The following is a 24,722-nucleotide window of genomic DNA, read 5'->3' as shown; positions in this document are numbered from 1 at the left end:
GCAAAATAACATACAGTGTGCAGCAGTTCTGTGGGCAAAAATACCTTGTAAATGAGATAGGTCAGAGGAGAATGGACAGACTGGTTCAAGCTGATAGGGAGATGACAGTAACTCAGCTAACTATGCATTACAAGAGAGACCTGCAGAAGAACATCCCTGAATGCGCAACACATCAATCCTTGAAGTGGATGGGCTGTAGCAGCTGAAGACCATGAATGTACATTCAGTGAATGTAGATAATAAGCAGAATTAAACACTTACACTTAAATATAGCAGGTGGCAGAGTGGAGATACATCTCTACCATAGATGCTGTAAGGTACTCCTTCCCTCTACTAGCCTGCAGGTCACCCTTGGGCAAAGCGTAGCACCTTGGGGTGGCTCTATTGGTAAAAAATGAAATCAAATCACTAGAAAGAGGTGACATAGGATTGGAAGGTGTAGAATCATTGTGGATAGAGCTAAGAAACTGCAAGAGTGAAAACAAACCCTGATAGAACTTATATGCCAACCTCCAAACAGTAACAAGGATGTGGTTTACAAATTACAACAAGAGATAGAAAATGTATGCTAAATTGGCAATTTATGATGGTCATGGGAGATTTCAATATGCAGGTGGATTGGGAAAGTCAGGTTGGTACAGGATTCCAAGAAGGAGAGTTTGCAGAAGGCCTATGAGAGGGCTTTTTGCAGCGGCTCTTATCTGAGCCCACTGGGGCATCATCCATTCCAGATTCAGTGTGGTGCAACAAGCCAGAATTGATTAGAGAGCTTAAAGTAAAGGGAACCTGAGGGGGCAGTGATCATAATACAGTAGAAATCACCCTGCAATTTGAAAAGCAGAAGCAAAAATCAGATGTAATAGTACTACAGTGGAGTAAAAGGAATTACAGAGGCATGAGAGAGGAAATGGTCAAAATTGATTGAAAGGGAACACTAGCAGGGAAGAAGATAGAGCAGCAATTTTCTGGGAGCATTCCGAAGGTGCGGGATATATACCGTACACCCCCAAAGAAGAAGAAGAATTCTAAAGGCAGGATGACACAATCATGGCTGACAAGAGAAGTCAAAACCAACATAAAAGTCAATGAGAGGGTAATAGAACAAAAAACAGTAGGAAGCTAGAGGATTGGGAAGGTTTTAAAAACCAACAGAAGGCAATTAAAAAAGTCATAAAGAAGGAAAAGATGGAATATGAAGGTAAGCTAGCCAATAATATTAAAGAGGATACCAAAGTTTCTTCAAATATATAATGTGTAAAAGAGAGGTGAGAGCAGGTATCAGACTGCTGGAAAATTATGCTGGAGAGGTAGTATTAGAGGATAAGGAAATGGCAGATGAACTGAATTAAGTATTTTGCATCAGTCTTCACTGTGAAAGACATTAGCAGTATGCTGGAAGTTTGAGAGCATCAGGGGGCAGAAGTGAATCAATTTGCCATTACTAGGGAGAAGGTGCTTAGGAAACTGGAAGGTCTGGATCAGATGGTCTACAGCCCAGGTTTCTGAAAGTGGTGGCTGAAGAGATTGCGTAGGCATTAGTAATTATCTTTCAAGAATCAATGGATTCTGCCATGGTTCTGGAGGACTGGAAAATTGCAAATGTGACTCCAGTCTTCAAGAAGGGAGAGAGGCAGAGCAGAGGAAATTATAGGCCAGTTAGTCTGACCTCAATTGTCAGGAAAATATTAGAGTCGATTGCTAAGGATGTGATTTTGGGGAATTGGAGTCACATGATAAAATAGGCTGCAGTCAGTATGGTTTCCTTAAGGGAAAATCTTGCTTGACAAATCTGTTGGAGTTCTGTGAAGAAATAACAAGCAGGATGGACAAAAGAGTATCAGTGGATGTTGTGTACTTGGATTTTCAGAAGACTTTTGACAAGCTCCCACATATGTGCCTGGTTAACAAGTTAAGAGCCCAAGGTATTACAGGAAGATTTTACATGGATAGAGAACTGGCTGATTGGCAAGAGGCAAAGAGTGTGAATAAAGAGAGCCTTTGCTGGTTGGCTGCCATTTACTAGTGCTGTTCCACAGGTGTCTGGAACTGCTTATTTTTACATTATATGTTAATGATTTGAATGAAAAATTGATGGCTTTGTGGCCATGCTTGCTGACAACACAAAGATAGGTAGAGGGGCAGGTAGCATTGAGGAAGCAGAGAAGCTACAGAAGACTTAAACAGATTAAGAGAATGGGAAAAGAAGTGGCAGATGGAATACAGTGTAAGGAAGTGTATGGTCATATATTTTGGTAGAAGAAATAAAAGCATAGACGACTTTCTAAATGGAAAGAAAATTCAATTATCTGAAGTACATAGAGACTTGGGAGTCCTCGAGCAGGAATTCAGAAGCATGAGGAGGGATCTTATTGAAATCTGTTGAATGTTGAAAGTCCTTGATAGAGTAGATGTGGAGAGAATGTTTCCTATGATGAAGGAGTCTAAGATCAGAGGACACTGCCTCATAAAGAGGGATGTCCATTTAGAATAGAGGTAAATAAGAAGGAATTTTTTTTTAGCCAGAAAGTGGTGAATCTGTGGAATTTGTTGCCACAAGCAGTTGTGGGTATATTTAAGGCACAGTTTGACAGATTCTTGATTAATCAGATCATGAAGGATATGGGGAGAAGGCAGGAGATGGGGCTGAGTGGAAAATGGATCAGCCACGATGAAATGGCAGAACAGACTCAATGGGCAAATGACCTAATTCTGCTCCCATATCTTAGGGTCTTCTGGTCTTCTGACTAACTTCAGTACTTCAGTGAAGGGAGAGTTTAAAGTATATGCTCAAATTTCTAGTTTGGAAGTTGAACATGTAACATTGTGCTTTAAGCTGAGAGTGATTCTGCTGAGCAGTCTTTCTCTCACCCCTTACTTTTGTTGAAAGTGATGTCCATGCTAAGCTGTGGTTGAGTTTCCCATTGTTAACTCGATTTATAAGTGACTCAGATTACCTGTGAAGTTTGGTACTTAAAGGAGCCAATAATTCACTGCTGGTAACCATTTCATACAGTATCGTCATTCCAGTGTCTGAATAGTAGTGAGAAATAAGAGCCCTGACTGATTTTATTTCTTGTATCAGATCGACTGAGAATAATTTTACAAGTGTTCAAACCAGGGTGGAAAATTTCAATGACAATCCCTAAATTTCTCACAAAAACCACATTGGAGCCTTGGGTATCAGACATTACAAGTCATCATTAACCATTCCTATTCTTGTTCTGCTAGAATTAAAATGAGCCAGGGAGAAAGAACATGAATTGGCACACATTCCCAGTTCTAATGAATAAACTGTCATTAATTATTGGTATCTACCAAACCACATTAAAAGCAATGTCAGCTAAAAGGACATATTTAATTCAACATTTTAACATCAAATTCACACATTACTATGTTATTTATTTCATTTTTGATATTTCTATTTGGAAATATCATAAAGGACATATTAGTTGTGGCATTCTATATGTTGATTTATCATACATATTTTAGTTAAACTTTCTTAATGTACTTAATCAGAATAAAATCTACTTATCATATTCTTAACCAATGAGCTTTTCCGGTTGGAAATGACGTGAAAGGGAATATGAGAGGTGTGTGTGTGAATTGGAGGGGGGGGGGGGAGGCGGAGGTTGTTAGATATTCAGAACACGTTGCTGCCTGCTGCGGCGGGGACAGAGATTATCCACGGACGCTGAGGGTCAGTGCCGCACAGACACCATGGCAGAAACTTCAGAAAAAGTGCCCATAGCCCTGGCAGGGCCAGCTGACGTGGAGCAATGCCTGCCGCCTGTAAGTACATAGGAGAGGGGATAAAATGTCTTCAGCGCCTCCGTCCCTGGTACATTTACATAAAGTTTAGACCCATTTCCAAACAAAGTTTCCAAGATTAGTTAAACGAGACGAAGTGTGTAAATTTTAAGGGTTTCTTTGATAATATGAAATAGATTGCAAATTATTGCAAACCAATTCCGCCACTTTACATGACAAGAAGCTGTGTACTTTAAAAATATTCCAGCGTACTGGAATGAAGTGGCAACTGAAGTTCAGAAGGGGCAGTGGAGGTGCCGGGATAACGAGCCCATTGTTTACCGGACAGGTTTTACTGAATTGCGCAGGATTTGTTACAATTTAAGTTTAGGGAAAAAGTTTCATATGTTATTCATTTCTGATGGCAAAATTCATTCAAAACTGTTTTGTCAAAGTTCCTCGCTGTGCGTGAGACTGTAATTCTATCATCAGTAGCGGTGCTGGCGTTTTTGCTGAAGTTTATAATTTGAAGTTGCTGCCGTTTAAGAGTTCATTTCTGTCCCTGTTCAAGGCTTACACCGTGGCCGTCAAACCCTCGAGCAGCGGCCGCCTGTTGAAGATCGGCGCCGTGATTCTCATCACCGGCTCTGCCCTCCTGGTCCTCGGAGCGATTGGAGCTTTTTGCTTCTGGAAGATCCATGACAAAAATGTAAGCAACGTAACCCCGATATTTATGAAATTATTAGCCCCTCCACCCTTTCCAAACAGAAAGGGTAAAGTAGAAGGGAAACTTGATCAAAAAGTGGAGGTGCAAAGCCAGCGACCAGTTGTGTGAAGCTTCGATGGTCTCTTGGCGGCACTAGGGTCGGCTGGTGTGTGGCATCGCTCACGGAATCAACTCTGTACTTCGATCACCGCCGGTCGCTTCCCTTTAAACTGTTGCACAGTACCGGCCAGGGTCCCACTTATATCGTCTTAAACCCTTTTACTTTTGCAAAAGAAAGTGAACGGTTAAATGTTTTGGCAATAATCCCGACAGGAGATGAGCCCTCGTAAAGAATGTCAATCAACTTTTGACATAGCTATATGGTAATAATGCAGTGATGGGAACGGGAAAATATTTTCTTTTAAACCCGGTGAATGTTGAAACGCTGGTGAAGGGAAGACTCTAGCCTCTCCTCTCATTTGTAACTAAAAGTTGGGAGAAGTTTTGAAGAAACCAAACCAACTTTCCAGATTGCATTGCCCCGTTCGCAGCCCAGTCTTCCCCTTGCCAGCAGTGCTGGTCATTGGAAGTGTATATGGATTTTCACCAGCTGCTAAACAGTCTCTTTGGAGCCAAGGAATCCAGGGTTAGGACAAGGCCCTGCTTATGTCCTGGAATTCCACAGATCAGAGGTGCTGCTCTGTTGGCCCTGAGGAAGGAATCTGCCAGACAGGAATTTTCAATGAATGAAAAGTTGGTAATTCTTGAGAGCTGCTCTTTTCCAGGCTATTACAGGCAAAATATATTAAACTAAATTGAATATACTGTATGTCTGTCCCTTTTGCACTGCAAGAGACACGGTCTAGAAAGATAAGGAGCTGGAAATGGAGGCTTTGGGATTTTGTCTGAAACAAGAGGCTCATTTCCAAATGTTTCCTTCCCATTTCTGCTGGAAGGTAAAGCAACTGGGAATGGAAAAATGAAAAAAAGAGGCTGCTCAACGCTAGTCCACATGCCAAAGTACTGTGGTGTTAAGGTGTTCACTCAGTGAGTCACCCAGCTAAAAATCAATCCCATGGCATTGTCCTCAGCCCAGATTCAAACTTTCCGTCCAGTTTATTTATTCTATATCCACTCCTTCCCTCTCCTTTCCCCTCTGATTGTAAGTGTAATTACTTCCAACAAAATTTCAGAGTGACTAGTGAATCACAATCAAGTTTATTATCACTGACAAATGTCATGAAATTTGTTATTTTGCACAGCAGTACAGTGCAAAAGATAAAAATTATTATAGGTTACTAAAAAAAATGGAGGGAGAAGCTGTTTGTAAAACATTGGTGGTAGGTCTTCGGAGACTCTGCTTGGACTACTTTCCACCCTTCCAGCCCTGCTGCTGACCCCACCATTTCATGCAAGAGGGAGGAGATCCTCGGTCAGACTTACAATCTATTTGCACGATGCACCTGGGAGCTGTGAGACTTGGAGCAATGTAAGAGAGTGGTAGGTATTTTAACAGATAGGTCTAACTACTTGAGCTTGTCGGGGAGTAAGTGATATGAGTGTGTGTGATCAACACCTGTGTTTAGCACAGTATTTGGTGGGAGGTGGCATTAGAATGGGCATTCAGAAGGTCAGAACTGGTTTGCCACTGAATAATAAAATGAGAAGGTAACACAGATTTGGTGTACAGCTTGTAAACGGCCCAGCAGGTGGAGGTTAATGGTACATTGTGATCCCCTTCCTTGTTTTCCAACACTATCCAATTTAATCCTTAAGGATTTATTACAGATGAGATGGAAATTCTAGGCAGCTTCATTAGCTGAAAATAAATAAATTTCCTGAGCCATACAATACTAATCAGGCAGCACTGAAGGATTTGAGAGCACTAATATCTGTTAGGAAAGAGATAATGTACACATAGTTTTTGGTGGGGAGTTCCAGAGATACAATTCCAACCACTAGTGAGAACCACTCATTATAATTGGCATTATTTGAACTGTACGTAATCAGATACTGATAATTTCAGGCAAGTCTAAAGGCACAAATGGCATAGTTCTCATTGCTTCCCCACATCACATCATTCCCTCAATTCTGTTTTATTGCTCCTCTCAGTTACTCTTGACTGTTCTATTTCCTACTCCTTGACACCCTCACCACTGCTTCACTACCTCCCCACTGAGCTGTCATCTTGTTGCTTCAAGCACTGCCCTCTCATTGGCCCACTCACCACTTCTCCAATACCTCTTTTCACCTTGCCGGACTAGAAGTTTATCTCAGTTACTCGTAACAGACCATAATCCACTTTTACTATGTCAGCTTTATGGTCAAAGATGATCACACCACACCTGGGTCAAGAGTTGGATATGGACTTCGATCTAGACTCAGGATAAGGATATTAGACTGTGGCCAAAATGGTCCCTGGATATTTTGTCCCTGGGATATTGCCAATTCCTGTCAATCTTTGGGTTACATTGCGCCCTGACATCTTGCATCAGGAGGGTATTGAGGCCATATCAAATGCATTCCAGGTTGTGAAGACAACAAGGGTCCGTTCCTTGGAACAGGTGTCACCATGTCATCACTGGAGCTGTGCATTTTGAAACCACTGGAAGATTGAAAATCTCCATATATAACTTCTCACATTCTCCACAGATGTTAAAAATGATCATAGGTAATTCTCAGAGCAATTTAACTTCTATTCCATGCTAAAAAAATGGAATTGATGATCAGAAATACACTGTTGAGGTCTAAGTTCCTTGCCAATGATAAATCCAGATTTTTTTCTATCTGACTTCCCTGAGCTTTTTAAGCTATCATTATTGTGAACTTTGTTAAGTCCTGTGCACTGTTCCACTCAAAGGGCTTTGCATGGAATTCCACACAATTAGTTAGATTCAAAGCTCTGTTGATTCTTAGTATAAAGAACAACATAAAACATAGAACATAGTACAATACGGCATAGTACAGGCCCTTCAGTCCACAATGTTGTGCCGACCCTTAAACCCTGCCTCCCATAGAACCCCCCACCTTAAATTCTGCCATATACCTGTCCAGTAGTCTTTTAAATTTCACTAGTGTATCTGCCTCCACCACTGACTCAGGCAGTGCATTCCATGGACCAACCACTCTCTGAGTAAAAAAGCTTCCTCTAATATCCCCCTTGAACTTTCCACCCCTTACCTTAAAGCCATGTCCTCTTGTATTGAACAGTGGTGCCCTGGGGAAGAGGTGCTGGCTGTCTACTCTATCTATTCCTCTTAAATATCTTATATACCTCTGTCATGTCTCTTCTCAACGAGCTGAAGGAACAGTAACAATGAGTACATTTAATTAACTTGGAACAGAGGGGGATATTGGTTTCCAAAAAGGATATTAGCAGATCAATGGTATGATCATTCTGTTCCTAATTTGTGTAAATGATCTGGATTCAGAACTTGAGTGGCCAGATAATATGAAATCTGGAGGAGCTATGACCATTAGAGGAGACCAGTTCAAAAACTGAGGCGGACAAGCTAATGTAAGTGAATTAATGGGGAAAGAAAGAAAAAGCACAGTTACTGCATATTGAAATTGGTAAGGTTGAACTGGAAAAAGAACATGAAATATTAGTTTCTTCAACTGTCATTGAAAAAGTGAAAAGGGTTTGAAATACACAACCAAATCCTGGAGGGTTAAAAGTGCAACCTTGGAATGACTGAATCAGCTGAATCTTGAATATTGCTGCAACTCTGATCAGCATAACAGAAGTGATTCCCTTGGTGAAGGATGTACCAATGAGAGGGTTAGTCTCTCTGTATGAGCTGCAGACCAATCATGATTTTAAGTTCTTCTTCCATCACATCCACCTCTGTGCCTATCCCTTTGCCAAGGATTTCGTACCCTCTCTGATTGCCCTCTCTCTTCTCCAACACTCCTCCTCCTCCTCTTAAACATCCCTGACCTTTTACCCTCTCTTTAGTTCTCCAACTACTGATGTGAGATCAACCATTTTGACCTCCATTCCTCTCACTTATTCTAACTTCACCCCTCTGAATGCACAACTCTCCACTCATTCTGCACCATGTCAAACATTCGCTAAACCTGCAGACAAGGGAGGTGTTGTTATAATCTGGCAAAAATCCTTGGTAATTCTCAGGCACTTCCTCATACATACTCCTGCACTAGTGATCATCATGCCACTGTCTCCAATACCATCACAGATCTCATCACTTGCAGATGTTTCCCATTACAGCCTCCAACCTGTTAGTCTCCCAATTCCATACTGTCCATTTCTGTCACCTATTCAGGGTTCACAAACAGGACTGCCTTGGTAGGCGTGTTGTTTCAGCTTGCTTTTGCCTTGTTGAATTCACATCCTCATACCATGAGTCTATATTGTCCCCCTACATCCAGGGCAACTCACATGCTCTCCACCATTTTAACCACTTCTATTCGACTGCTTCATCTTTACCATGGATGTCCAGTCCTTATATGGCTCAAATTTCCATCAGGAATGCCTTCAGGTCTATGCTTCTACCTAGAGCATAGATTCAATCAGTTCTCTTGAACTACCACTACCCTCCATAAATTCTCTTTTGATTCCTCTCACTTTCTATAAATAAAAATTATAGGCATAGTCATTCACATGGACTCATTTTCACCTGCCTTTTCATTGGCTATGTCGAGTGGGGTTTTTCCAAACCAACTCTGGCATCATTCACCAGCTCTTTCTCCACTACCCGCTGACTGCGTTGGTTCTGCCTCCTGCACATGAGCAGAACTTCTTAATTACATCAATATCACTACTGATTTCAATCCTGCACTCCAATGCACTTAGACTATATCTGACACTTCTCTCCCCTTTCTTAATCTTTATGCTTCCATTTCAGAAGACAAAATATCCACTAACATTTACTGCAAACGCATTGACTCCCTTACTACCTAGACTATATCTCCTCCATCCTGTCACTAATAAGGATGTCAATCCTTTGGTTCACTTTCTCTGTCTGCACCACATTTGTCCTCAAGATGACACTTTTACTCTAGGGCATCTGAGGTAACCCATCAGGAAATGTAGAAGAGGTTTGATTGACCCAAACACAGAGCAGAGGAGATGACTGAACGGTGAGTGATAACTTTAATAATAAAATACAAAATAACAAGCCACAAGGGGCCACAGAATAAGAGAGAATGGATACTTGCTGAAGGCTAGGAGTAACTGGTTGAGGCTGGCTAGTTCAATGAGTGAACAAGGAGGGAGGGTGAGAGCCGGGTTTAAATAGGCTGCAGGGGATGAGTTGGAAATGAGTGGCTGATGGTTCCTTTTAGCTGGGTGGAGATTGAGAAGTGCTTGTAGGTGAAGGTATGACAGGACCCTCCCACTTCCTTCTTCCTGATAGCCCAGGACAATCCAGATGGGTCCTGCGATGAGTGATGGACCCAAGATGAAACTAGAAGGCACCCAATACCTCTGCTCTGGGCTCAACCATTCTCAGTCGACCAGGTACTGTCCACCCTGTGGAAGACAATGTGAATCTATCAGCCAGCGAACCATGAACACTGGACCACCTTCCGCCACTCTTAGTTCCAGTGGTGCGGGCTCAGATGTGTTGAGTAGTCCATGGACAAAGCTTAAGGCAGGACACGTGGAAGGTAGGTGTGATCCTGAAGGATGATAGTGGTTGGTGGCAGTAAGTGACTGCGTTAATGTGACTGGCAACCTTAAAGGGATCAATGAACTGGGTCCAGAGCTTATGGCAGTTGCTGCACAAGGGCAGATCATGGGTGGACAGTGAGACATGGTCCTCAGGCCAGAATAGTCTGGCTGGGCACCAATGACATTTAGGCGTAGTTGGCAGCTAGGATGGCCCTCCTTGCCCTTTTCCAGCATTCTGGTATCAGTCAACCAAGACCCTGGTGAATGGGACCACCACCATTGCCTTCTCCATGGGAACAATGGAGCTTGGTAGCTCTGATGTACTTCAAATGGTGACATACCTGTGGCAGAGGAGATCTGTGGTGGTTAGATCATTTAGCCCAGAGCAGATTCTTTTTCCATGTGGAAATGTTTGAGGTGGCAAAGCATCACAGAAACTTCTCAACTTGCTGTTTGGTTCTTTCGGACTGACCATTGCTCTGCTGATGATAGCCAGAGAACAAACTCACTGAGGTGCAGAGGAGAGAACGGAAGGCTCACCAGAAGCGGGAGATGAATTGTGGGCCCTGGTCTGACACAATGTCATGGAGGCAAATTATGTACTTGCTGAAGAACCAGGTCCACTGACTCAGCGGTTGACACAAGTTTGGGAAGCGCCATGAAGTGGGCCGATTTGGAGAACTGGTCCACGACTGTAACGATTACCATGACCCCATCAGAAGGTGACAAATCTGTGATGAAATCCACGGTGATGTGGGAGCACAGGTATCGAGGCACTGGTAATGGCTGCGGGAGCCCAGCGGGCTGCTGCCTGCAGGAATTGGACTGGGCACATTGAGGGCAGGCAGTAATGAACCAACATACATCTGTGATCATGGATGGCCACCAGAAGCAGCGTTGCAGAAAATTCAAGGTCCGTCATGCCTCAGTGCGCACAGTCGCCAGCACATACATATGATTATCAGGTGTGTGGGTCCGCAGGAGCAGGCTCACGGTGTAGGGTCTGGCAGTCTGATTCTCAATGTTCCAGATGATCAGAGTGAGGATCTGGGAAGATAGAATGGTGGGCTGAGGGTTGATCTCCATCTCAGTTGAGTTAAGCTGCAATGGCAGAGCATCCCCTTTAGTGTTGTTGGAGCTGGGTCGGTAGATGCTCAAGTTGTATTGCTCGAAGAAGAGGGCCCAGCGAGCCTGATGTGGGTTGAGATGGGAGATCTGCTAAGTGGATATGAGGTTCTGATGGTCTGTCCAGATCAGAAAAGGCTTAGTGTTTCCCATCAGCCGATGTCTCCATTCCTCCAAGGCCCATTTAATGGTAAGTAGCTCCCTGTCTCTACTCCACAACAGCACTGTGTAGAGTTGAACATGAGTGAGAAGAAGGCACAAAGGTGTGTCTTCCCGTCTGGTCCTTCCTGGTACCCATGTCAAATGGGTCCACCTTTACCACAAAAGCCCTGGAGGGCTTTGAAGGGTGGAGAATGGGAGTGGTAGTGAAGCATCTCTGAAGCTCCTCGAAACTATGTCCACAGCAACAGACCAGGTTGTTCATAAGGTAATGACTTGGTGAGGGAGGTGAGAGGAGCGGCAATTTGGCTGTAGCTCCTGACAAAATGGTGGCAGGAGTTGGAAAATCCCAAGGAGCACTGTAGCTATTTGAGGGAGCATTATCAGGGCAATTCAACGACTATACAGACTTTCTCAGTTATGCAGTGGGTGAAAAGGCATAACTCAGGAAGGAAATGACTGGGGTGAGGAACTGGTATTTTTCTAATTTGCAATACAGTTGGTTTTCAAGGAGATGCTGAAAGACTGAATGGACATGGCAGACGTATTGGGCTTCCTTGGAGAAGATGAGGATGTTGTCAAGGTAGATGAACACACATCTGCGTATCTCATGACTGAAGGCTTAGAAAACAGCTGGTCTGTTGGAAAGACTGAAAGGCATCACCAGATATTCCAAGTGGCCAGTGGGTGTTGCAAATGCCATCATCTACTCATCCCCCTGGCAGACACAGGTCAGGTTGGATGCTCCAGTTTGGTGAAGATCTGGACCCTGCGGAGTGTTTTGAATGCACTGTCCATCAAGGGGTGAGGTTCTCAGTGGTGGTTTTATTGAGTTCATAATAGTGAATGCACGGACAAAGACCCCATCTTTCTTTTTGACAAAGAAGAATCCTGCACCAGCTGGGGACTGGGATGGTTGAAAGAAGCCTTGTCCGATTGAAGAACTTTGGCAACGTAGTCATTTGTGCTTGTGTCTCAGGAGGCAAGAGGGAGAATGATGGCTTCCAGGAGAAGTATGCCCAGGAGGATGTCAATCACATAGTCATGTGGCCAGTGAGGTGGCAGGGAGCTGGATTCCCCTTTACTGAAGGCGATGACTAAGTCATGGTATCCCTGTGGGAGTTTGGTGAAGTTGAGAGTTTCCTCTGTCTCTATGGATTTACAGGGCGAAGTCAACTGGGGATGCAGGCAGGTGGTGTAGCATGTGAGTCCATAACTCAGCAGTGAACCAGATGACCAGATGCAGTAAGATCATGAGTGGAGAGGCAGGAGTCAACCGAGATGAGAGGAGTGTTGGAAGAGTCAATTAGGAGGAATTAGATGGGCGTGTGGTGCTTTCTGATGCTCATGTGCATAAACTGTGTGTGCGTTCTGACCATCACAGACCCCAAGGGACATTCATCAATTGCCATGATGTAGAGGGGGTAACAGATGGGCTTGGTAAGGAGTCCAATCTGCATACACAGTGACTCTCACATGGTGGATTGGATAGTGGACTACTTGACTGAGAGACCTCAGTATGTGCGGTTGGGAGACTGTAGGTCTGACACGGTGGTCAGCAGCACAGGAGCGCCGCAGGGGACCGTGCTCTCTCTGGTCCTGTTCACCCTGTACACATCAGACTTCCAATATAACTCGGAGTCCTGCCATGTGCAGAAGTTCGCTGACAACACGGCCATAGTGGGGTGTGTCAGGAATGGACAGGAGGAGGAATATAGGAAACTGATACAGGACTTTGTGATATGGTGCAATTCAAACTACCTGCGTCTCAATATCACCAAGACCAAGGAGATGGTGGTGGACTTTAGGAGACCTAGGCCTCATATGGAGCCTGTGATCATTAATGGAGAATGTGTGGAGCAGGTTAAGACCTACAAGTATCTGGGAGTACAGTTAGACGAGAAGCTAGACTGGACTGCCAACACAGATGCCTTGTGCAGGAAGGCACAGAGTCGACTGTACTTCCTTAGAAGGTTGGCGTCATTCAATGTCTGTAGTGAGATGCTGAAGATGTTCTATAGGTCAGTTGTGGAGAGCGCCCTCTTCTTTGTGGTGGCGTGTTGGGGAGGCAGCATTAAGAAGAGGGACGCCTCACGTCTTAATAAGCTGGTAAGGAAGGCGGGCTCTGTCATGGGCAAAGTACTGGAGAGTATAACATCGGTAGCTGAGCGAAGGGCGCTGAGTAGGCTACGGTCAATTATGGAAAACCCTGAACATCCTCTACATAGCACCATCCAGAGACAGAGAAGCAGTTTCAGCGACAGGTTGCTATCGATGCAATGCTCCTCAGACAGGATGAAGAGGTCAATACTCCCCAATGCCATTAGGCTTTACAATTCAACCGCCAGGAGTAAGATATGTTAAAGTGCCGGGGTTGATTGTATTTAATGTATCTAAGTAAACTACTTAAGAACTTTTTAAAAGCTATTATTAATGCTTTTTGAGAGAGTGATTTAGATGCATATCATATTTTTACTGAGTAATTTTATGTAATTAGTTTTGCTAAAACAAGTGTATGGGACATTGGAAAAAATGTTGAATTTCCCCATGGGGATGAATAAAGTATCTATCTATCTATCTATCTATCTATCTAGTCCGTAAAGTCGCCTACTGGGGCAGAATCCTTCTGAGCCTCCTGTGCATTCAGAGCAGTCAGGGTGTGTAGTCGGACAGAGTAAGTGGGTCAGGCTATGGTGCTGGAACAAGAGGCTGGAGGGGAGCTTACCAGATAGAAGGTTCCTCATCTGTACCTGGCGGTGCTGTTTTCTGGGATACAGAGCAATTGATGCACGGGTGATCGGCTGCTTCACAGAAAGTGCGCAAGTTGCTTCTCTACCGACACTTAACGCTGTTGGGGGGGGGGGGGTTAAGGGTGCTGTGCCTAAATACTCAGGTTTTGAAGGTGTTAATGATGAGGGTCCTGCAGCCTGAAGTAGTTCTGGGAAGAGAACTGGGGTTCTAGCAGATGACCTGGAGGGTTGTTCTATGAGATGCTTGTCAGTACAGAAGGACAGAGTGATGAGGCTTTCAAGGTCGGTAGGCATCTCCCAGGTAGGTAATTCGCTTATCAAGTGCTCCGAGGGGCCGTGATGATAATGGGCCTACAGCGCGTCTGCATTCCAGCTGCACTCTGCCACGAAGCTTTTGAATTCCACAGTGTAGCCCAGCGCCATGTGTGAGCCTCGAAGCAGATGACGTACTCGATAAACTGCCTCCCTTCCTCTTCCCGGATGGTCGAAAGCCCGACACATCTCAGTGGTGAAAACCTCACATCTGGTGGTCAAAAGAGAGATGACAAAGGCAATCTTGGCAGAGTCCATAGAACACAGAGTCGACTGAAGCTCAAAATGTAAAACACAATAGGACAGAAAGTTGCAATATTGGGTTGGGGATCTGTCGAAGCATTCAGGAACCAAAGCCCAGGGCTCAAAGGAACTCAATACAGCCGCAGGGCTCCTGTATTGATACAGAGAGTTGGTTGAGAGTGGTGAACAGATGGTCAATGGTTTCCTGCTGCTTCTGGACCTTGGGCTCATGTTGACGGCCAACTTCCTTTAAGCAAGCATACTCTGCCAGGTTAACTGTCAGGAAATGCAGAGGAGCCTTGAAGCAAATGCATTGCAGTGGAGACTAATGACCAATGAGCAATAACTTTACTAACAAACTGTAATGAGGGGCCACAAAGTAAGAGAGAGCAGATATTTCATGCAACAGGATAACTGAAAGCTAGGAGTAACTGGCTGAGGCCAGCTGGTTCGAAAGAGTGAACAAGGATTGAGGGTGCAAGTTGTGTTTAAATAGGCTGCAGGTAATGTGTTAGAAATGAGTGGCAGGTGACTCCTGTTCACTGGGTGGAGACTCAGATGTCCCTACTGTGCAGGCCTGATATGACCTCCATTTTCAGGAAGTATCTCCCCTTCAACCCCACTCTGGTTGATGGAGCCCAAGCTCCACTATCAGGAAATGTGTCCCCTTCTCCCACACACACACCCTCGTTAATGAAGTCGATACCAGCATCTCCTCCATTTCCTGCGCTCACTCTCACTCTACCTCCCCGCAGTCAGGGATAGAATCCTCATTTCTCCTTAGCTTTCCTCCCACCAGCCTCCATTCTTAACACAGCATTAATCAAGAAGGCTGACTCGCACCTCTATTTTCTGAGGAGGCTGAAGTGCCTTTGCACATCCTTACTCACATCATTCTACAGATGTGCAGTAGAGGGCATCTTAACATGCTGCATCACTGTTTGGTACGGAAACTGCACAACGGTGGACATGAAGGCCGTACAACAGGTAGGCAGAACTGCCTAATGTGTCACTGACACCAGACCATATCCACTGGCGTCCACACTAGGAGCACCAGACTCAGAAGTGGATACTTCACCAAGCAGTAGGACTGACCAACACCTCCACCAACTAACTGCACCACTACTTAGTTATTTCCTGTCAGTCATCTTATGTACAGCCTTGTGTCACTTTATGGACATACGATCAATCTATGTACATAAGCTATCTTATGTATTTATATCTAATGTGTTTTTTAAAATTATTATTGTGATCTTTATCTTTTTGTGGTTTTATTGTGCTGCATCGGATCCAGAGAAATTATTTTGTTCTCCTTACACTTTGGTGCCGGAAATGGCATTAAACAACCTTGAATCTTGTATCTTGAACCAGCTGTAATGTGATCCCACCTCCAGTCAAATCCTCCCTTTCTGTTTTCCTCAGGATCCAGTCTCTCTGGGACTCCCTATGTTGCTCACCCCTCCCCACTCATCACTCCTCAGGCACTTACTCCTGCATTTGTAGGAAGTGCGAAACCTATTCCAACATTTCCACTCACACTCCATCCAGAAATCAAAACAGCTGAGTTCCTCCATTTGTTTACTTCTCGAGCCTGAGTGTAAGACATTATTGGATAACCTTGGGCTTTTCAGTAAGATATCTGGGGGTGATCTTACATAGGTGGATAAACCTTTAACTTTGGATTAATTCATTTTAAATTCAGAGTATTACATTAAATGTAACTGCAAAATATGAACCGACACAATTAGACGTATACCCGATAATGTGCAGAAATGGATTGTGACTTTGGCTGATAGAGCAAAAGGTGAATGATTGAAACCAGCCATCTGATTTTAACTGTCATAGAAACAAAAAATCAGGAGAAATGCAAAATGGGTTTCCAGTTTGCTCTTGCTTACTTATGTCTTCAGAATCTAATCCAAAGAGCAGATAACAGATTTAGAGAGAAGATGACATATTGTTACCCCAGAAACAGCAGAAACATTTGTCTCTCTTTTTGTAAAGTAGTCTGAAAGGGGGGAATACTCCTGCTCAGCTGTCATCGTCTAATGTCAGACCTGAGCCACATTAAATCCTGTAAAAAAATGCTATAAAAGAAATTACATTAGTAAAAGCTTCATGTTGAACAAATGTCTAAAAATAAAACAGCAGGCCTGCCTGCCCAGTTTATTTATCCTGGCCATTTTGGAGAATTTGAATTGCTGTTCAGTGCAAATATTTCAATATGAGATACAAAGGAACAACGATAATGCAAAATGATTTATTTCAGATTTTAAATGAGCCAATAATTCATTTAGTGCGTGTGATACTTTCCTTTACCAAGTCTGCATTTCAGTATTCCTCAGTAAAGTTCCAGTGGGTAATACCACACACTCATTCTTCCGTGCAAATGGTCTTTGCTCTCGCTGAGGAGTTTGATGAAGTGGAAGCAGGCAGCCAAGACACCATCTTCAACATGAGTAGAAACATTTGTACAGATCTTCAACCATTTGCACACATTATAGTTCTAGATACACTGCAATGAATCTGAGCAATTGGTTCACAGAGAGCACTAATAAAACAATTAATTATATGAATGGATGTCACAGCAACACTGATAATATATTAAAAATGAGGCCATTGAACTGGCACTTAACAGAAGGAAAGGTATTCAAGTGTACATAACCTTTATGTTTGATAAGTGATACCTTATACAAGATAGTGTCTTACAACATTCTTTCCTTCGCATTAGTATAGCAGTTAAATGGCTAGCTTTTTCTTCTTTGCAGTTAAAATTACATAACAATGTGAGCCTTTTTAAATTTTCATGAAGGCCTAGTTTTCAGATAATTGCTAACACGGGCAGCACTATGGCACAGCTGCCTTACTGTACCAGAAACCCAGGTTCAATCTGACCTTCACCATGTGGACTTGTAAATTCTTCCCGTTTCCCCCGAGAGTTCTGATTTCATCCCGCATTTCAAAGAAATACTCCTTGTGGGTTGGTAAGTGGTCAACTGCAGGATTTGGGAGAATATGGGAAGCATGAAGTTAAGTAATGTTATTGAAATATAAATGGTCGTCACAAATTCAGTTGGGTTAAAGGACCTGTTTCTATCTGTATCTCTGAGGGGTGATCAACAGATAGAGCTTAATCATGCACATGGAATAGAAGAGTACAACACAGGAGCAGGCCTTTTGCCCATGATGTTAAGCCAAACTAATTAAATGAGTAATTAAACGCTTATCTAAACTAATCCTTCCTGCACAATGTCTATATCCCACTATTCTCTGCACATTCATTAGAGCCTTTTAAATGCCTGTATGGTATATGCCTTGACTACCACCCCTGACAGCACATTCCAAGCACCTACCAATCTCCTTTGAACTTACACCCTCTCACCTCTGGACACTGGGAAAAAGATACCAGCTGTCTCCCCTATCTATGCTGCTCACACCTTTCTGAACTTCCATCAGCCTCTGCTTCTCCAGAAAACAGAAATAGCCCAATTTGTTCACAGAATCAAATGAAGCATGGTGTGGATGGAAGGCTTTCCTAATCATCAGTCAAATTAGCACTTATGCACCTCTTAGGAGCTAGCTTAAGAACAGTTTGTGAGAGGTGTGGGTCAGGAAATAATAGTTTTGTCTTTGGCACATTTGAATACTGATAACTAATTTGAGAGCAGAGAGTAAAATAGATAGCCCTGTGCATTTGGAACCAGAACTGGTTTGGTCATCTGGGAAACTAGGAATTTTCTAAATGTGATCCTATCACATTGTCTTCTCAGCATCTTTTATTATTCACAGCAACACTAACAAATCCCTTATCACTTCTCCACTCAACTCCAACTGAAAAGAATCTGAAGAATTAACCTTATTTATCTCTCCATACATAGTATCTGATCTGCCTGAGTTTTTCCAGTATTTCCTATTTTTATTCTGTTAGAAGAGAAAGCAGTCGTCTTGCTTTGTCATATTTGTACAAAGCAGAAATACACGGCCATCTTAAGCAGATGTTGAATGTGCAGTGTATGTTTGGTTCATGGAATGTGACTGTTTGCCAATAACACCACTGGTCTGATTGCAGGTGTACAATATGCACTATAGCATGAGCATCAATGGAAAGGTAAAGGATGCATCACTGGAAATTGACACTGAGAACAACCTTGAGACTTTCAGAACTGGAAGTGGTAATGAAGAGGCAGTGGAAATTCATGATTTTCAAACTGTAAGTTAAACAGTGAATTAAATCTTAAGAAATGTTTCCATAGTTAACACATTTTAAGAACGCAGATATTAATAGCCATGGATGGCACCTTGTTTACCCACTCATCATTGGATTTGACTCTGCCATATAAAAACATATTGTAGCGATGTGCTACACACAGCGCAGAAATAACAACATGCAGTCGGTAAGTCGTTTCGAGACTAGTTTATTCAAACTAGGCGGCGCTGGCATTTAAATCCCTAGCGCCCGCCCTCCCCGGGTGGAAATGATGTCAGAGGTGCATTACCAAAGTCTCCCCCCGCGCGCTGGCTATTTGTGAGCCAGTTCGCCTGTGCAGAAAGTGGGTCGCCACAGTATCATGGTTATATCCCTATATCTGCCATATCCCTGCTCTTGTCCACCAAAACAATTCACTAAAGAAAAACAGGATAATTCTGAAATGCAGAACTAACTTACAGTTTCTTTCCTCTCTAAAAGTTGCCTTTTAGATTTTTTCTCCCCATCAACTCCAACATCTCTTCCAATGAGTGCAAAGAGCCCATGGAATTTTATTGTCAAAAGAAATGAGCCTACCAAATCTGTCCTACTCCCAAATTCACTTCTTTCAGTATTTCCTCATCCCCATAATGCCCTCTGCAAACTTGTTCTGCACACCTCTAACCCTTCACTGTATCTCGATAAACTACTGACCATCCAATTTTCCTTCCTATCTCCTTTTGTCAGGTGACACTGCTAATGGGTCTTATAGTTAGGTATTATGCCATTGTCATTCACCTTCTCAAAATGACAAACCATGCTCTCCATTCCTGTAAACTATTGCTCTGCCTCTAATATTCCTTTCTTCTCTAGTCTTCCTATGCATGTTATCACCTCCCAAATATACACACAACTTCACCAAAATTCTGGGCTTGAAACCTTCCAGCCCTTTTCACACCACCACAGTGTTGATTAGAATCATTAATGGCATCTCAGTAATGTATCTCCCTTTGTCTTTCTTAACTATCTTACTGCCATTGACATAGTCACCTCACCTTGCTCTTCTCACGAGTCACCGCTGCCATTTAGTATTCACTTGGTTCATTCTTGGCGGTTAAGCGATAGAGAGTGAACCTTCAGCAATGGCTTCTCCTCCGCTTTGCTTCCAGTATCCAATGGGACCCCATCCTTGACATCCTCCTACTTCTCATTTTTGTGCTGTCATTGTCCAGAACAGTCATTTTCCACATGAGTGGTGGAGACAACTAGCTTTAACTCACCACCTAATTTGAGCCCCATCCAACTTTCATAAAATAAAAGACTGCCCAACATACTGAATAAAATAAAACTAAACATAGGGCAGACCAAAGTCATCATTTTGTGGTTATTTTCTACACCACAATGTCACTTCTAAACTGTTTTCTGTACTGGTCAGTATTTCTCGTGTGTGATAGATTTGAGTTCCCAACCCCATATTTCTGTTATCACAAAGGCTTTCTAGTTGTGTCTTCTCAACATTGTCTGATTCACACCAGCCTCAGTTTGTGTGCTGCTGAACCCTCAGAACTTGTCTTTGTTACCTGTAGACTTGACTCTCCCAGCACACTCCTGGCTGGCCTGCCTCATTCTGCTCTACAAAAGCTGGAAGTCATCTAAGACTGCTCTGTATGTCCCTAGTTGCACAGTTCTTCCCTGCCTGTTTACACCACAGTAGTCAATAAAATTCTCATCCTTGCTTTTGAACACATTTATGGTCTTGTCCCCTCTTTTCTCTGTAATCTCTCTTGTTCTGTAGCCTCCCAGCATATTTCTAGCCCTCTGATTTTGGCCATTGTCATTTCCAGCTTTAATTGTTCTGTCATCACCAATTTTGCCTTCAACACCAGCAGTACCATTTGAAATTCTCTCCTTAAGCCTCTCCCCCACTCCTTTTCCAAGACCCCTTAAAATCTGGTTCTTTGACCTAACTTTGGGATTTCTGCCCTTGTTTGTTAGTGTTCTGTTTTTATTTAGTAACAGTCTCAGCACTATATTTTGTTCTTGAGATGTTGAGATGTTCTTGCGACCTTTAAGGTCGTATACATTGTTCAGGTTCTTGTTAATGACGTGTATATTGATTCATAAGGAATTATACCAATCTATCTTCGTCTGAAATCATTTTGATATTCAAGTGTGTCTTGATTTGCAATCCAGTTGCTATAAGTCAAACTTTAAGGTCTAAGGGAGGGGCACAGGCAGTGCACTGTCATTCAGTGCAGTAGCAGGGGACAGGCTTTTAATGAAGCCGGCCAAAACAGAACTTCTGACACATTGGCCTTCATAAAGTACTGATTGCTGGATGTGATGTTGAAGTCGCATAAGACATTGGGTAAGTCCAAATTTGGAGTATTGTGTGCAGTTCAGGTCACTTACCAACAGCAAAAATATCAGTAAGATTGATAGAGTACAGAGAAAATTAAAAGGATGTTGCTGGAACCTGAGTGCCTGAGTTGTTGAACAGGTTAAGACTTTATTCCCTGGAGCTTCAGAGAGTGGTGATTTCACAGAGGTATACTAAATTATGAGGGTACAGATAGGGTTAATGCAAGCAGGCTTTTCCACTGAGGTTGAATGAGACTAGAACTAAAGATCATAGGTTAAAGATGAAGGGTGAAATATTTAAGGGAAGCCTAAGGGTGAACTTCTTCAGTCTGAGGTTGTTGAGAGTGTGGAAGAAGCTGCCAGCAGAGGTAGTGGATGTTGATTGCAAATTTTAAGAGAAGTTTGGATAGGTACATGGATGGGAGGGGTACGGAGGGCTATGATGCAGGTGCAGGTTGATAGGACTATCAGAATAACAGTTCAGTATGGACTAGATGGGCCAAATAGCCTATTTCTGCGCAGTAGTGCTCTATCACTCTATGACTTGATACCTATCCCTCTTGGCTCCAAACATCCAGTTTCTAAGATGGTTCTGCCTTCTATTCATCCAGTACCCTTTGGGCAGAACAGGTTTTACATTCTGCTTCTTGCAAGTTGCATTAGGCACCTACAGCCCAGCACTGGATTCTGCATTTTATTTTTCCATAATATTCCAGTCCCCTTTGAGTGAGAACACTGATTGCCTAATAGAGGGCTATGGATGATCCTAGGTAATTTCTAAGGTAAGGATATGTTCAGCACAGCATTGTGGGCCGAAGGGCCTGTTTTGCGCTGTAGGTTTTCTATATTTCTATGTTTCTAAGGCACATTGCTAAGAGCCAAATATATCAAGGCTAAGATAGAAAGAATTTGCATTAACATGGTATGTTATAATCTCAGGTGATGTAATATCTTTGATGTGTTTTTTTTTCAAGCTTTGGTGTGGTAAATCTGTGCACAGCAATCTCCCAAAGCAGCAAAGTGATGATGCTCTGATAATCTTCTGGTGTGATCTTCTTCATACCAGGGAGATATGAATCACAACACAAGGAAGAGACCCCCCATCCTTCCTCAAATCAAGTTTGCACCCACCTGAGAGGATGATACCCGACATGTCCTCAGTGCAGCCTGAATTGAGTGCACAGGTCTTCAGAGCGGGCTTGAACCGCAAGCTAGGGCTACTGTTCCTTGAATAGCTGAGAACAAAACTCCAAATTGTTTCACTTTTTCCTTCTCAGTAACATGAAAAGCTACAGACATGCATATAGATTATTAACTGCAGGTAATTTCTGTTGAACAGGGAATCACAGGAATTCGCTTTGCTGGAGGAGAGAAGTGCTACATCAAAGTGCAAGCTAAAGCACATCTGCCGGATATCAAGAGTCTGAAAACAGAAGCAGTTTCATTTGAGCTTGTAGGTGTTAAGTGGATTTGAATTTCTAATGATTTTAGATCTGCAAGACCCAGGTAACAAAATCTTTAAAAGGAGAAAGTGAATCTAATAATTCTATTTAGAGCTGTGGTTTGCAGCATCTTTCAACTGAATGTATGCATAATTTGCAGACCTCTTGATTTCCCTAGACCTCCTCGCCATGTCAATCAGTCAAAGATACAGCCTGCTGCAGGGTAAGCTGTTCCCCATGAGTGTGACATTCAGATTTGTAAGGGACTCTGGCCTAGTTGCTCAGATTTTATGAATTTCATACGCTGACATTGTTGAGGAAAAACACCTGATGTCTGCTGGCTGACAATCCGTAAGAACGGTATGAAATAAAAAACACAGAGCTGTGTGCACAATGCACAGCCGAACTAAACTAAATAGGTTAATGCCTGATAACATAGCAGGCAAGATGAATAATGGTTGATAGAGTAGGTTCAACTCATTTTAATCATGTAATTTTAAAAATCAGAACAATTTGCATATGACGGGGTAGCAGTAACTCTATTATAAATGAGCAGCTGCAATACATTATACCTTCCCCCTTGTCTATTATTAGTAGCCAGAGCCCACCTGGACTAATTAATAGGATTACTGATATGCAAATTAGATTCAGTTGAGACAGAAAGAGGTGGCACCTTAAATAATGTCTGTGGCAGGTTGGAAAATTGAAATAATGAGGATTCTATACATGTACTAATCTAGAGAAAGTGATGCTTAATTAGACTTTAATTTTTGACCAGTCACCTAACACCTTTCAGTCGAAGATTTCATAAAATATATAATTGCAATTTGAGGGGCTATGTTCAATTAAGATTTTAATTGAAAAAATGAATGTGATTTTTATTAAATTGACAGGCTGTTAAGAAAGATAGTGAGAATTCTTGGTCTAAGGGCTCAGAAAGCGTTTTTGACCAGGATGGTGGGTTTATGTTTGATAATCTATATATGGTCTCATATATAGAATATGTGATTGCTATAAGCACTGTATGCTGCCAGTAGGAACACATTTAGTGCATTTACAAGTAGGAAAACTGGTCTATGATGCATTTGAATCTTCAGGTACAAGTTGCTTCAGTCTGCCTTCAAGTGGTTAGATGAAGGAACGAACTCTCATTGGAAAGGTGTCAGTGGACTGAAACACGGCCACTGTTTATATCGGACCATACAGGAACAAGCCAATGTTTAAAAGGCCTGCAAGAAATTTGTAGCAATCGTCTGTCAATCTGAAAAGAGGAACATGACAAAAGGTGACATGACTTCCACATCAAAAACAAAAAACTGTATTCAATAGACCGATAAATAAAGCAAAAACAGAGTGAATAGAAACAGCACCAGAAGTAGGGAAGGATGTCCACATCTACTCTGTCACAAATTTACCGAAGCTAAAGATATGGATTGGAAAACTGACTTTGCTAAGGGTCCCTCTTTAGTTATAAATTTAACAACGCATTCGCCAACTGATAAACTCGGAGGTGAAACTATACGAATGTTGAATCTGAATTTAAAATCATGTACCAATAGACATTTCTCATATATATCAGATGTCAGAGATTGCTAACATAAGAAGGTCTTATAGCTGAGGGACAGCACAGAGGCACTGCTCATGACTACACAAGAATAGTCACTGAGCACAAAAGCAATAGAAGCAGGAGTCTATCACACCAGACAAGACCCACGTTGCAAACTGTGCAAGGAATCCACTGAAACCATCCAGCACATAGTAGCAGAGTGCTTGATACAGGCAGGGACAGCATACACTGAACGGTACAACCAAGTTGCAGGAATTGTGTACAGGAATATCTGCACTGAGTATAGATCGGACGCTCCCAAATCCAAATAGGAAACACCGGAAGAGGTAGTGGAGAATGACAGAGCTAAGATCCTTTGGGAGTCTAGATACATACTGATAAGCAGGTATTGTCCAATCAACCAGACATAGTTATATTGCCAAGGAACAGAAGAAGGCAGCAGCAATGGATGTGGCAATCCCAAACGACATCAAGAAGAAAGAATATAAG

General features: G+C 42.7%; 1 protein-coding gene across 1 annotated transcript in view; it reads left to right on the top strand.

Moving 5' to 3' along the window:
• The first annotated feature begins 3,630 nt into the window (after nt 1-3,630).
• The window catches only part of cnmd (chondromodulin), a 62,180-nt gene continuing 41,088 nt past the window's right edge, over nt 3,631-24,722 (top strand). Inside the window, exons 1-4 of the mRNA XM_073043206.1 lie at nt 3,631-3,789; nt 4,319-4,456; nt 18,747-18,887; nt 22,564-22,677. Of these exons, the coding sequence (XP_072899307.1) occupies nt 3,718-3,789; nt 4,319-4,456; nt 18,747-18,887; nt 22,564-22,677 (465 nt within the window). The 5' untranslated portion in view covers nt 3,631-3,717. The remainder of the gene's footprint in view (nt 3,790-4,318; nt 4,457-18,746; nt 18,888-22,563; nt 22,678-24,722) is intronic.

This window comes from Hemitrygon akajei, chromosome 4 (genome assembly GCF_048418815.1).
Source record: "Hemitrygon akajei chromosome 4, sHemAka1.3, whole genome shotgun sequence".
NCBI classification, from domain to species: domain Eukaryota; kingdom Metazoa; phylum Chordata; class Chondrichthyes; order Myliobatiformes; family Dasyatidae; genus Hemitrygon; species Hemitrygon akajei.
Note: the sequence above shows the minus strand (reverse complement) of the source record. Positions and strands in the feature narration are given on the sequence as shown.